The 14,573-nt window shown below is 37.6% G+C and overlaps 2 protein-coding genes across 10 annotated transcripts in view; one reads left to right on the top strand and one right to left on the bottom strand.

Moving 5' to 3' along the window:
* The window catches only part of LOC134661832 (coiled-coil domain-containing protein AGAP005037), an 88,096-nt gene that overhangs the window by 48,330 nt on the left and 25,193 nt on the right, over window positions 1–14,573 (bottom strand). The gene's annotated exons all lie outside the window — the stretch shown is intronic.
* Window positions 1,075–13,609, top strand: LOC134661834 (uncharacterized). Its single transcript, XM_063518040.1, has 9 exons — window positions 1,075–1,259; window positions 8,137–8,273; window positions 8,468–8,718; window positions 9,887–10,007; window positions 10,824–10,917; window positions 11,346–11,439; window positions 12,090–12,734; window positions 12,846–13,018; window positions 13,406–13,609. Exons 2-9 carry the CDS (start codon window positions 8,140–8,142, stop codon window positions 13,577–13,579), a joined length of 1,686 nt encoding a protein of 561 aa, XP_063374110.1. The 5' UTR covers window positions 1,075–1,259; window positions 8,137–8,139; the 3' UTR covers window positions 13,580–13,609.

The following is a 14,573-nucleotide window of genomic DNA, read 5'->3' on the forward strand; positions in this document are numbered from 1 at the left end:
ACACTTAATTAGTTGCCTTCGAGTGTTTGGATATTTGATTCATATATCGTATTTAATTCTGACGAGATAACAATATTATTAATGATGGTGATGCTGCAGTTGTCTAATCTAACCTAACCAACTCAATAACTTGAGTACCGACAGAAAAAAATTCTAACCTGAAACATTTCTATGTTTCAGGTTAGAATATAGTAAGACAAGAGTGCTCACTCCATACATCAGTTCAGACTATTAACATTATTGACATAGGGTCACATTTAATTTTATTCTGTACCGACGTCACCATCTATTTTTGATATAAATATTTTAATTTTATTATATTTTAATAATAAACAATCGCTAAAGCAATGCTCTAAGCGCAGGATATCATTAATAGGATATAAGCCATCGACTCCTAGCTAAGTATGAATAAATTGTGACCTTCCTGTGAATGATTATTAATAGTGTCATAGATGTATATTCCAGATCATCCAGATCACGTTTCTTGCATCACTTGTATAATCTGTAGCGGTATATGTAATCTAGATCTACCAAAGTACTGAGGTGACTGCCTACATATTAGCACCCAACGCCCGAAAGTCAAAGCGTATTAGTAGATATGCAAGTTGCGTCGTCATTCATATCATATCCGTAGGGACTTATTGTTTTATAAATGTTATGCCGTAGAAAGCTAATATCCACCAGCAAATAAAGCAGAAAACGATTGCTCGTTTTTAGGGTTCCGTACCCAAAGGGTAAAAAACGGGACCCTATTACTAAGACTTCGCTGTCCGTCCGTCCGTCCGTCCGTCCGTCCGTCCGTCCGTCTGTCACCAGGCTGTATCTCATGAACCGCGATAGCTAGACAGTTGAAATTTTCACAAATGATGTATCTCAGTTGCCGCTATAACAACAAATACTAAAAATAAAATAAAATAAATATTTAAGGGGGGTTCCCATACAACAAACACGATTTTTTTGCTCTATTTTTTGTTGATGGTGCGGCACCCTCCGTGCGCGAGTCCGACACGCACTTGGCCGGTTTTTATTGAAAGGCGAATTGTCTACAGCATGTAAACACTGAATAAGTATGTAGGAGGTGGGGAATATTGTCGCTGTCGAGTGTTGTGTCACGAGATCGCGAATGTCAATTGGGTTTGGAAGAAAGCTTACAGGGAGGGGCGCGACGTAGTCTCCAGTGAGGCTCTTTTGACCAGTATGTGAATAACTCGTGCTAGTGAACACGCGCGCCTTTGGATATTCCTTTTTGGGATTACGGTGTAAGTGATTTAATTAGTTTAACATATTTTAACCCAACACTGATGTGCATTCTTAAGTGATATTGGTTTTACTATTGTGCCGAGCGATATTTCTCCTTTCTTTGAGCTATGCGATTTGGCCATTGTTTTAGTATTGAAAGGTACATTTAAATCGTAAACACTGTGCACAAGTATTTTATTAATAAACATACTGAAGCGGAATTCTGGTATCCTAGGTTAACTAGGCCAGGTTGTATAGAAGTGGCAATAACTTGCAGTGATCTTCAACTGAGTAATAAAACCAAATGATATATTATGTAACAAATGATTGGGGAGATTTTATTGCGGAACCTGTTTATTAGGTGTCATTACACAATTCGCGTTGCATAGTGATGTAGCGCAGGCGGTGTTCATAATTATAGACATATATAGAGAAAACACTACAAGCTGGAGCGAAGCGCCGGCGCCGTCGCGCTAGTAGGAAACAGGCCTAATCGCGCCGCGCCGGGCCGGAAGTACCTGTATTACATAAGTGCCGCGGACACAGCCGGAGTCATTTCACTGGAAATGGTTCTTCTGAGCTGCTCACGACACTGCGCTTCACATTATATCAGCAAGGGATTCCGTACTTACTAGAAGCTTTTTTATTTTTTGTTATCAGTTGTTTACTGAGGATAAGATATATAATTATAGCTTCTGAAGCAAAGAAATCCCTGAATTTAGATATAAACATAATATTAAACAAATCTCATGGCTAATATAAAGCCGAAAATGAAATAGGTAGTGGTTATACATATTTAAAGGTAAGGCTAAAAATACTTCTACTAAAATACTAAAATATATAAAGTATGATCTTGACACCATGATATGATTTTTTACAAAGAAGAGTTTACAGTTTAAAGTACATACCATTATTTTTTTGTAATTCATCAGCAGTTTCACTTTATCGAATGATACTTTTAGAAAATGCACGAGTTAGCATTAAAATATACCGAAATCACGATAGGTTAGCCGATAATATTTGAAGAGTTCTCTCAATTTCTCCGGTAGGTATCCATTTTCAGATCCTGTTTTAATGACAATGAACCACTGTGAAGCCCCATGTTGCAAAAACAAAAACAATTTTGCAAATCGGTCCAGCTGTTTTAGGGAACATATATGTAACTTGTATTTTTTATTTTATTAAATACATTTATAAAACAGATTTTGACGAACTGAGAACGGTCATTGCTTAAAAAAATTAGAAGTCGGTATAATCTCTAGACTCGTAGGTCACGTCATGTTTAATCTGACCATAGATTAAAACGGTGTACCTACTGGTGGGTGCAGTAGCATAGATACTACTTATCCATACTAAACACAAGAGCGTCGTCCTCTCCAGTTTATACGATTGTAAGTCAGGCTTCAACAGATTATTACGTACGAATAAGAACCACTAGGCTACACCGCATGAAACGGACGTATTATGCATGGTTAGTTTATTGTTATTCTGGATGGAAGCACGAGTCTTGCAATAGACGATACCAATTAATGGCTGAATTTAGTTTTATTATTCAAAACTAGTTACCTGTACTACTAAAGCATTTGATGATTCGATGTCTTTGTTTCTTGGCATTAGTACGGCACGTATTAGGTAGTAAATAGGTATACATTTTTACCATACATATATGCGGCTGTCGGAGTGTTGTTCAACCTCCAGATTCGAAGTTAACAAAGCAAACGTTTAAAAATTATGCACAGCTTACCTGCAGGTGCGCACAAATATACTTGTTTTGTTTAATGAGGCCGCCCTATCAAATTTATTTTATAAATGCCCAAAAAAGCATTATAATTTCACTTCTCAAATAACGGGCTAATCAAAGTTTTTGCAGATATTACCAAAAAAAGTGTACCTAATCTATTTAGATCGATCTTGACAAAGAAAATAATATTCAATATACGAGTATGAGGGCTTCATACATAGTTAATTATTGTGTAACAACATACAGTGTAGTAAACAATTATGTTTGCGATAAAGTAGCACAGGTCAGATTCAATGGAGCGAGCGATCTACCAGTAGGTCGTGATAAGGATAACTCTCTGACACACTAACGCTAACGCACTTTGGCAAAATCAATGAAGCGGACGGGCGGCAGACAATTCATTCTTAACCTCATAATGTCCTATCGTTATATAAACTACCTATTTGTTAGAGCTAACTAGATTACTATCTTACTACTACTACCTACTTTACTAGTACTTTTCAATTACCTTCAAATTACGGACACCGCCTAAGTTGGTGTTAGAATACGCACTAGCGGCTCGGGCTCCCTTAAGATCGAGCATTGATATTTAATTAATACTCGTACGAGTACTAACTCGTACGAGTATTAATTAAATATCAATGCTCGAGAAACTACTTATCGTAAGATCAGTCTGTAAGTCAGTGCAGGTTAATTTTTGTTACGCAAGATAAGAAAGTACACCGGAGTTAATCTAATAGGTACCTTCCACTTAGTTATGGAACAGAAAAGATACCTACACGTAGGTTTCATCAGAGGATTTTTATTTAACTTTATAAAACGAAGCAACTGTTTATTAAGCCAGTAAACCACGAAATAAATCATTTAAGAAGTTTAAGTAATATGTCAGTCAGTAGGTATAATGATATGCATAGACAGTCGATGTCAGATGAGTTTGTTTGCATTTAAAGACACTCCGGAGGTTTCATTAATAAAATGTGTGTTGTCAATGCTAGGCACGATTGATCCTGATTATAACTCTAATTCGTAGTTCCATAGGTGAAAAAGCTGCAGTGTCTAACTATACCTAAATCGAGCAAATTAAAGTTTTTTGAAGTGAAAACTTCTTTAGCGGCGCTGGGCACTTTTTGAGGTGGGGAAAAATGATAAACTCGAGACAGCGCAAGGCGATCACATGACCGTAAGGTTTAGATGGCCACTCATTTAGATGGCATTTAAATCAATAAAGAAAAACTCAATGACATTACATGAAAAAGGTTCTAAACTTGTACGGGCTGAAAATACGAGGATCTCACAGTTACATTCTAACTTTATATCACATAAATATAATTCAATAAAGCTACATCTTGATGAAATGGCTAATAAAAGTGAACTCTAGTACTGGTGAATAAAACTCAAAATATCATGACCAAATATATTTAGATTAGATGCGAGGTCTGCAAGGTAACTTTACAATTTCTATTCGAATTTTAAACAATTAACGTTACAAATTTAAGCTCACTGGCCAGCAATTTCGGAACTAAAGTTTTTCAATAGAAAGGAGGATGGGTCAATTATACATAGTGCTGCAGACATTTTGGACTACTCATTGAGTTTTCACTTCTGTCGGCACTCCCCGAGTGCAATCCGTTGTTTTTTTTTATACTTTAGAACTTGAAAGAACTGTCAACAAGTACCTATGCATCGTTTACATCGAAAAACAATCAAGTAGGTACCTTTCGTAGACGTTTCGGTTTCTTTGAGCTGGCATCATTTTTTTGCTCCTTTTATTTTGCCCTCGCAAAATGTTTCAGAATGTTGCATTATAAAATGTATAAATCAAGACGTCTGAAAGTAAGATATTATCAGTAATTATAGATCATAATTAATGAAATGATCATCTGAAATAGCCTTTGGGAAGTATATGCTCAATTACAAGTTGCCTTAACCGCAGCAGCGAAAGTGATTGTTCTCATACCTAATTAATCAAATGCGGTCTAGACATTATCATGAGTAATAATTGATCGCACCTAAGTACTCGTACATAATATTGGCGGTGTAGTGATTCTTACTGATAATATCGGGACCATACAAAACGCAACTGAAGTTCACCATACTTAATGTAAATTTTATGATGGTATGGGTGTTTAACTCAAATTAGCAAAATAGTTACTTTACAGCCGATGGCAAAGATATATTTCTATTTTTCGCCTTATTAGAAAATAATAAGGTGCAAACATGTACACATATTTATGACGTCGACTGTACATAGCAATACGCCAAATGTAGGTAAGCTAATAAAATAACAATAAACCTAATGCCTTCCCGTATAATGTGTTTTGAACTTGTAACCGTCAGATTAAGAAAATGCTTACAAATAATTGTCAATTTGTACAGTTATAGCATCAACGTGGACCAAACTAACCAAATCCACAATCTACTTTAAAAAAAAATCAGCCTACCAACTAACGGACCAACATAGACGGCTAAAATTGGTTAAGGTAGACTCCACGGGTAGCAAAATATCACTTATATCCAGAGTTATATATGTCTTTGCTTATGTTATATCTTAATCTGACACGCTTGAGTAACTACAAAAATCCCCTCTTTGGGCTCCCTTACATAAATCCCTGAAATTATAAAACGATTACAAGTTTTCTTTTTATAATTTTAAATCTGCAAAACTTGCAAACCATCTTCTATTTTAACATGTTATTGCAATGAGTTAATAATTTTATTTTTTCACGAAATTCTATTCTACTAGTTTCCTTCCGCGAATTCCTTCGCTTATAATTCGCTAGAAATGTTAAAGCTTCACATTCATCACACAAATTTCCACAATGTTTTTCTCTACAACAAAGGATCTCTTTATGTATAATATCTGAGTAATATAATATGTTTCTATATTCATGGCCCAACTTTCAGCGGTTTAGGCTGTGTGTGTGTCTCGATCGATCAAATTCATCATAACTAAAGTGTTAAACACACGCACCGCGGTATTCGGAAAACAAGATCCGTTCTAGACTAGAGAACGATACGATATGTACTATTTAGATACGTTGTAGTTTAGATTTCAACTAATTCTCTTTTGCAGCTCAATTCGGGCAACAAATGACACTTTTACGTTAACATATCGTAATATCTTGTGGAAATCGTTCAAGAGTATCTCCAGAATCGCACAAATGTCAAATTTGACAGGCTAGATCTTAAACATATCGTTGTCGTATCTTGGTGACGTCTAGTTCAAAATCCGATCCGGGCCCACCCACTTTTATTGCTCTTGAGCTTATTTATGAATCCGATTTTTCATAAAATAATATCGAGTGAGTAGATAACCAGTATAATACAATTCAGCGCACGCATTAATAAATAGGCATGCATTCTTGATAGATTATGCGGAGGCCTATAAAGCAGTCTCTCTTGTTCCGCATTAATAGGAATATTGGATCAGTTTGGTATGCATTAATGGCGTATTATGAACTAACGTGCATGGGTAATACCAACATAGGTACCAAAGTTTGTCATTAAATAAACATTAGTAAAGAAAATCTATACTAAGAGGTAATATGTATTCAGGGTAGTCTGTGAGAGCCAAGAGTTTTAATGTAGGTAAGTACTGATAATTCACCTTGGCTCCTACTTTCCTACTTACCTACGCACCACCAAGGAGTCAAAACGAAAGCCCAGAATAGGCTGAAATGGAAAAGGCTGCAACGACAGAGGGCCAGACACTTTTAATATTGATTATGATGATGATGATGACCCACCACCGATGATCTAGAAGTTTTTGTGCTGAGTCTAAAATCAAAATTGTAATTGGGGGTCCACTAACGAGTCCAGGGCTAAAACTGCTGACAAGAACTTTGTGTCCTATTTAAGGTGAATAATTATTTTACGCCAATATCAGCTTCCACCCTTTACACAAATCCGCTCGTGTATGGAATACCGCTGCCACCTTTGGGACGGTTCTGCTAAAAAGGTATCCATTAGCAGCTTTGTACTCGGTACAACGCTGTGCTCTTAAACTTTTATAGCGTTATCCATAAACGCCAGTTAAGTCTCACAAGCCCTTGGTAATCGTTTGTCCTTGTGGTTTTTTTTTTATTAAAAAGGAACAAAAGTTTGCAAAATTTTATAAATACGGGGGTTATACAGGCGACAACCCGGCGGTCAGTCCTAAAGTCACAGAGTCGCCTAACATATGTACCTATCGGTGTACTATCGAATTGCAAGACCTAATTCCACCTTCCCCGTTCCATCACAGGACGTCCACGCATGGTGGGCGAATGGATCCTTAAGGTGACAGTCCATTTTCAACCGCAGCTGTACTACTGTTAATTTTACTATGGAAATTGACAGTAACAGCGACGCGTTCAGTATCAGTAGTGCAGCTGCGGTCAGAAATCGAATGTTACACGGTGCCGCCGCCGCGCCGCCGCCGCACCTCCGCGCTACGCGCTTCTCGTGTACATAGCGCGGAGGTGCGGCGGCGGTGCGGTGTCGACGCGGAGGCGGTACCGTGTACACGAGCCCGTGCGGCGGCAGTGCGGTGTCGGCGCGGAGGCGGCACCGTGTACACGCGCCCTTACGCTGTCGACATACTATTTATTCGCGCAAAGCGATTTGCCTCGTCATTTCAACTGCAAACTACGAAATGAATGGAATTCCCTTCCGTCGTCTGTATTCCCTGATCGATATGATTCAGGTATCTATAAAGTTGCTATAAAGTAAGGCTGTAACTGTATCTGTAAGCTATATTTCTATTTGTGGCTCTATCGACACTCCATTACGTGAGACTAGGGTCAATCGACGATTAGTTAATACAACAAAGCAAAAGTCAAAGTTTAATTACTAGGTAATTACTAGGGTAATTACCGCCCTAGTGCGGTAACTAGCACAATACGTGCCTATGTCGAAAACTTAAAGGGCCATATGTACTGTAAAACGTACAATACACGTGCGAAAAGGTAATTCGCAACCCGTGTCGATTTAAAACACTCCCTTCGGACGTGTTTTAATTTATCGATACTCGTTGAGAATTTCCTTATTTTCGCACTTGTATCGTAATGTACTATTAATACGTTGTCATTATAAATTATAAACTATGAATATGTTCCGGAATTGTTTTGTTTAAGTTACGATTGCTACATTGTACGGTTTTGTGAATGTATGTGCAGATCATGCGGCTTGTATTGCTGTGCGTCCTAGCGGGCGCCGTGTGCGCGCGGGAGGAGGGTTGGCAGCCCATTGTACCGGAGTCCTCCCTTACCTACACCACTTACGTCAAGTCGCCGGAACGATCTCTCGATACCAGGTAATTCGAGTTTTGCTTACATAGCTTCATTTTCCCTAGAAGTCAATATCTACACCCCAAGCAACAATATGAGCAATCACTTGGGTATATTAATATGTTATATGTATTATACCTCAGATAGTATAACCTACATTACAACGATTCGTTGGCAATTATACTATATATATAATTATAATATCGTAAACTTTTTACAGTTCGGCGTTAAAAATAATTAATCGTAAGCCACCAAGCCTTGCGTATCCAAGCAAACTGTCCGGCGCCTACAGCGCTGGGCCTCAGGGAGATTCCGACGCCTGCAGCGTCTACAAAGTATCCATGAATCAAGAACTCTTCTACCAGTACGTCCAGTATGAGAAGGATCTGCCAGACCTAAAAGAGTTTACTCTGTGCATGTGGGCGAAGTTCCATAATCATTCTGAAGACCATCCCTTATTCTCTTATTCAGGTAAGATACATTGAAATAATGTATTTTGAGGGTCAAACAAATCGAATTACGGATAGGAGAATTTTTCAAGAATAAAAGTAAATAGTAAGTATTCAAGAGAATGTTAACAAACAAAATCACGAGGTTGTTTTTATTGAAATTAATATGAAAGTTAATAGTAAGTATAACTAAACATTAATGTAAACACAATACACTTTGTGTAGCGATTTAGAACACAAACTAACTAACCAGTGGTGTTCATTGGTTGGGTTGGGAAGGTAGTCTCTGAGTCATGCCTCTGTGTCCTATGTGTTATTTCGTCACTTATTATTTATATTTCATAATATGCTAGAAGCAAACATAAAGTAAACCTTAGAATTTTAGCATCATATTCGTTTATTTGTCACGATAACCTGTCATCCTTCTCTTAAATATACAATAACATCCTACATTCTACAAATGAGATGTAAGTGATTTATGTATTGAAATTCCGATGTGTTTGACGAAACGCATCGATAATAGGCAATGCTGCCCGCGGAGAGCGTCGCCCTCTGGTGCGATTACCTGCACTTACGGGACACGCACGTTTGCGAAACCTCAGCATTCCACGCACGCAAGTGCATTATGACCTGACAGAATATCAGACTAGCAAGTCAAAACGTGTTTTAATACGACCTTTCTTTTTAATTTCCTAACCTATACATATATTTCCTCGCTAAGTCTTAAAAACATAAGTTAGTATACCTATATGATTCTTATCCTAATAGAAAAGGAGTACCCTCTTAATGCTAAAACGGGTTCAAAAAAAAAAGGCTTTAAACTTCTTATCTTTAAGAAGCAATGTGAAAGCAGAACATTCTCAATAATTCTGGATAGTTTCATGAGAAAATTCTCATGCCAGTTTCCACTTAAAAAGTTCCCGTTCAGATTAGAGATTTTTACTCAAAGTTCTTAACTATTAACGACAGTTTCATTTAACATTTATGTCACTCATTGACGTCTACTTTAAGTTTCATAGAATCGAAACTAACTGTAAGTAGGTTTGGCAATAAACGTGTAGAAAAAATACCGAGATTTATTTCATGGGAACTTTTGAAAAATCTCTTTGGTACATTGATAGGTATGTCGATAGAAGAGACGTGAATTTCGCTTCAGTAATTATTATTTGTGATGTTGATTTATTTTATAGTTGGAGATAGCCCTAAAGAGATTTCGGCTTGGATATCGAACACAGTCGAAGCTAGCTACTTCAGCATGGCCGTGCACGGACAGACATTCTTCAGGCTCAATTATCCCCTAAAACTTAACACGTGAGTTTAATTATATCCACACTTTACCCAACGGGATGTGAGTAGTTATGATGACTCGTAAGATTAATGCAACAACACTTCACGCTGCTCGATTTGATTAGTATTAACAAATGCAAAGTGAAGCAATTTACTAATGTAATTCAACAATTAAATGTTACACATGGGACGTTAAACGTTTTCTTATCAGGATGGAATTTAAAGCTGTCACGTGTTACATGCGAATACCAACTTTAATGTAGGTTCAAAGGAACAGTCGGATTAAACGATGTGCTAGATTAGAAATGTGTAATATTTTACGTTAGCCAACTTTATGATTGCGAAGGGGTACTTAAATCGTTTATCATTTGAATTATTATAAGGATATCATTACGATGCCCATCCACATCAAACAGTTGATAACGGTTTAGGATCCGCAAGTTCCGCCCTTTTACGTTGTCCAGTTATATGCGCAACGGTGAATCATCATGTTATATTTTCTTTCTCGTCTTGTTGGGTAAGTTTGCGAAATTACGTAATATGTGTACACGTCTTAAGTCACAACTGTCAAGGTAATGCGCTTTTGCAAGTTTGCCTATATAGGCATGTATCAGTTGCACAAGGTACAGTGAATTAGTTCATTTAACATTTTACTATTTTTTAGGCGGTGCATTTGACCTTCGGGAATCATGTCATTAGACCCTTTTTAACATTAATATACCAATATCGCATACTTTCCTTTTTAAATAAAATATATTTGATCCAGAAAAAATATCTTTACACTGTTTATTTCAAAACTTGTTAGCATAAAACATAATTATGTGTTTTTCGTTTTTATAGGTGGTATCATTCTTGTCAATCTTGGAATGGAAAAACTGGAGAATGGCAAATTTGGGTGAACGCAGAGCGAGTGGGCAGAGGATTCCACAACAGGGTATGTTATATGATATCATTAAGTACACGTCATTGCAATTATATAACAACCAGTATATTTTTGCTTCAACCTCATAGCGAGTGGTGTCGTTAAGTATGCTAGTCAAACCGAATATGTTATTTGATTAACTTTTAGGTAAAACTATATTACCGTAGAAAAATACTCTATTTAAAAGTAATATTAACAATTTACAAAAGTATAATGTAAGTAAGTATAATGTTGAAATAAAATATTACACCTTTCCTATATTTGCAAATAAAACATTTTGAAGTATAATGTTATCTGTAATATAGGATAGTCGTGGAACTTTGGTCTTGGTTATAAGGCGTATTAAGCGCTAGCGCAATGATTAATCGAAAAAGACAATTGAAGATAGCATAGTGTACGAAATAAGCTTACGTTGTCTAACTAAAAGTGATAAATTTCAGTTGGTGGGTCACATAATAAAAGGCGGCGGCATAGCTCTTACTGGTCAAGAACAGAGTCTTTTATACAGCAAAGATGGTCTCGAGCCCACTATAAGTAAGTATCTTGAGCACCAGTTTAGGTACCGTTTACGTTTACTCCAACGGTTTTGGTTGAATACAGTGTGGTTGAAGGTTTAATAGAGTAGTTGACAAGTATTTATTGATGATATCTGTCGATCAGGTTTGTTTTGAGAACCCATTGCATTAAAGCAATACCAAAGTCAGGATCACAGTTTGTTACGTGATTTTTTATATTACAAACAGGTGTAGAAGGAGTTTAAACGTAATACATGAGTTTAAACGCCTTAAAATTAAGCTTTTGGAAATGATCGTTAATTAAAACTAACACCTGACTCACTTTTACTTTTTCTACCATTCTGCTGCTGACTGTACGTGAAACTAAACGTACATGTCGTACATCGCGCAAATATCTTGTTAATTGCTCCGTTAACCACCAGCAGAACTATGTATGAAAAGTTCCATACATAAAAATTTAGTCAACACTTTAACCGTTACAGTCGATTTAGTGCAACCGACCTTACGTGGTAGAGCTGTAATAAAAATATGCACGAGATTTAGGTTGGCAGAAAATGGATAAATATTATTATTTGTAGCTATAGGAATACTACTATAATATAATGGCTGATATTTAAGCATTTCGTGGATATGTATCAAAAGTCAAAACCACCTTTTAAATAATTTTAGAGCAATCTGGACTTATGGGAGAAGTAACTATGCTCCAACTGTATCATGTTGCCTTGACGGCGGGTAAAGCCCACAAAGACCACAAGCACCACCACGCTCATCACTTCAAGCACGACGGTACCCCGCTGGAGGCCTCCACGGAAGCGGTCACGGAGCCGCCGCCGCCAGAAGCTACTCCGTTGGGCAACGGGAACTTCATCATCGGCGGGCAGCTGCAACGCGCTCCCGACCTCAACCTTGCCGGCCCCCAGCCGCAGCAGCAGATGATTCCCGTTCAGCTGTCTAACGGTTTACAGCTTCAGCAGGGATATATCAATGGACAACTGAGCAACAGAATTGTATCTGAACAGCTTCTCAACAATGTTCATCAAATTCCATCAACACAGCCTTCATCCAACTCCATACATCAAATTTCTTTAGTAGACCTACCAGTGTCCTCCTCTATTGCCCACAGCCAGAGATTTTCACTAAGGCAGCCTTTGGGTCCGTCGAAATCATCAACAGTCATGTTATCTGGCTCGTTACTTAACCCAGCAAATGTGCAATACATTGATGAGACATCGTCGCATAATTTGTACAAACGAGATTCTAAGAAACGAGATAAAAGAGATAATCCAGAGAAAGAATTGGAGCAACCCGCTAAAGGTAAAACATTTTATTCTCTTAACATACGTATCTCTGATGCATCAAATGACTATAGTATCTCTTTAGTAATATCTGTTTGGAAAATGCGTGACTACTTTGGAAATATTTCAGGGAAAAAAGACAAACGTGGGCTGGTCGCATTGTCGGACGGTTCTATCGTAGACGATGCGCTGCTTAGTCCGAACATAGCCGATGAGGATGACGCCATGTTCCAGCAGTCGTTGCTGAGTGGACTCGCTGGCGTCGTTGGGAACCTCCCAGTTCAAAATGTCCAAAAGGAGACGGTTAGTGTTCCAAATGTCTTGTACCTAATTTAAAAGCTAGGAAGATCCTCCTGGAATATATTTACGGGTGTAGTAATCAATAAAACGCGTCGATCGTGATCTCTCAGATGGCTGACGTAGTCTATTTTTGCAGTGAATGTACGGCCACACTTACTGCAGGTCAGCACCTCTCCGACAAAATTGTAATTTAACTCTGCTCTTCGAAGGCTTGCACTTTTGTAGGTACTCACTGTATGCTTACACTTCGGAGGAAGTATAATAAATCCTTCCATACCTTCCAAACAATAATTTTTTGACAATTACACAATTAACTGTTATTAGATAAGTTCAAATACTGAATTTGCGATCACATTTCAAATCATTTAATATAATGAGTATTGTTTGTAGGTGGACGAGCGAGAACCCGCGGAGGCCGAGGTGAAGGCGGTGATGCAGGTGTGCAGCGGCTGCGCGGCCGAGCCCTTCAAGAAAGCGCTGGTACTCTCCTGGAGGTCCACGCCCAAGAAACTACACAGCGGTGCGCACTATTACAAAGGTCTGCCCATATGCAAAGCCTTTTAAACACACTTTACAAGTACATGATCCTGACGAAGTAACTAGTAACATCAATCTGTACCCATCTACCTAATAACTACTGTACTGACCGCCTAAATGTACGGTACGAACCGCCATATGAATATTGCTTATATAATTATAAAATTCGGCCAAGAGCCAGTCGGGCCATGCTCAGTGTATGGTTGCGTAGTTACTATTCTGTCAAAGTAGGCTAAACGGGGGCTATTAGTAAGTATCATGTTCCTACATTACAAGAGCATTACAAGCATAAGGGAGTAGGGACCTTCGCAGGGGAAAAAGTCTTCCCTTCAAAGTAAAAAGACGTACAAAGCGCTTTGAAGGCCTTTTGCTAGTTATGTAGGAACATGATACTAATCCGTTCGAGGTCTATTGTGACGGACGGGTAACTACGGAACCCTACACTGACCATGGCCCGACATGCTCTTGGCCGGTTTTTTAAAGCTATCTCTGTCGATGACTGCTAAAATAGCTACACATAAGTATTCAATTTCATTTGAAACAGTCTATCGCAATTATCTACCCAATATTTATAGGATAACTTGTGTGTATCCTATTGTTACGTATTCATACAAAAGCACGTAGCATAAAACTTCAGTTTATATGATCCCGGCACTCCAATACGATTAAAGCCTACAATATTATATTCAGTTTACTTCAGTCAACCAAAACTTGCCATTAGCAAGTCATTTAATTTAATTTATTTTAGTAATAAGCGTTTAGAAATAAGACAAGTACCTACTTATATGTAATTAGTCTAAAACGTGTACTTACCTTGTTACTTATTATTTTACAATAAATAATAAAATAAAAATGTAGTTTTTATTACATTGTAGATTACATTATATTAAAAAAAAACAATGAATTTGAGTACCTACTTTACGATAACGTCGATAACACCTAAGTTAACAACGACAAATAAATATTTAGTAGGTAAAAACATAATAATCTTCCAAAGATAGGGTAATTGTGTCAGATACCG

Source organism: Cydia amplana, chromosome Z, assembly GCF_948474715.1.
Source record: "Cydia amplana chromosome Z, ilCydAmpl1.1, whole genome shotgun sequence".
In the NCBI taxonomy this organism is placed as follows: Eukaryota; Metazoa; Arthropoda; class Insecta; order Lepidoptera; family Tortricidae; genus Cydia; species Cydia amplana.

Excerpts from the sequence above, each read along its gene's own strand:
- LOC134661834 (XM_063518040.1), top strand. The coding sequence starts at position 8,140 with ATGCGGCTTGTATTGCTGTGCGTCCTAGCGGGCGCCGTGTGCGCGCGG. Across the intron at positions 8,719-9,886 it reads TCCCTTATTCTCTTATTCAG|TTGGAGATAGCCCTAAAGAG; the intron begins GTAAGATACATT and ends TTTATTTTATAG. Across the intron at positions 10,008-10,823 it reads TATCCCCTAAAACTTAACAC|GTGGTATCATTCTTGTCAAT; the intron begins GTGAGTTTAATT and ends TCGTTTTTATAG.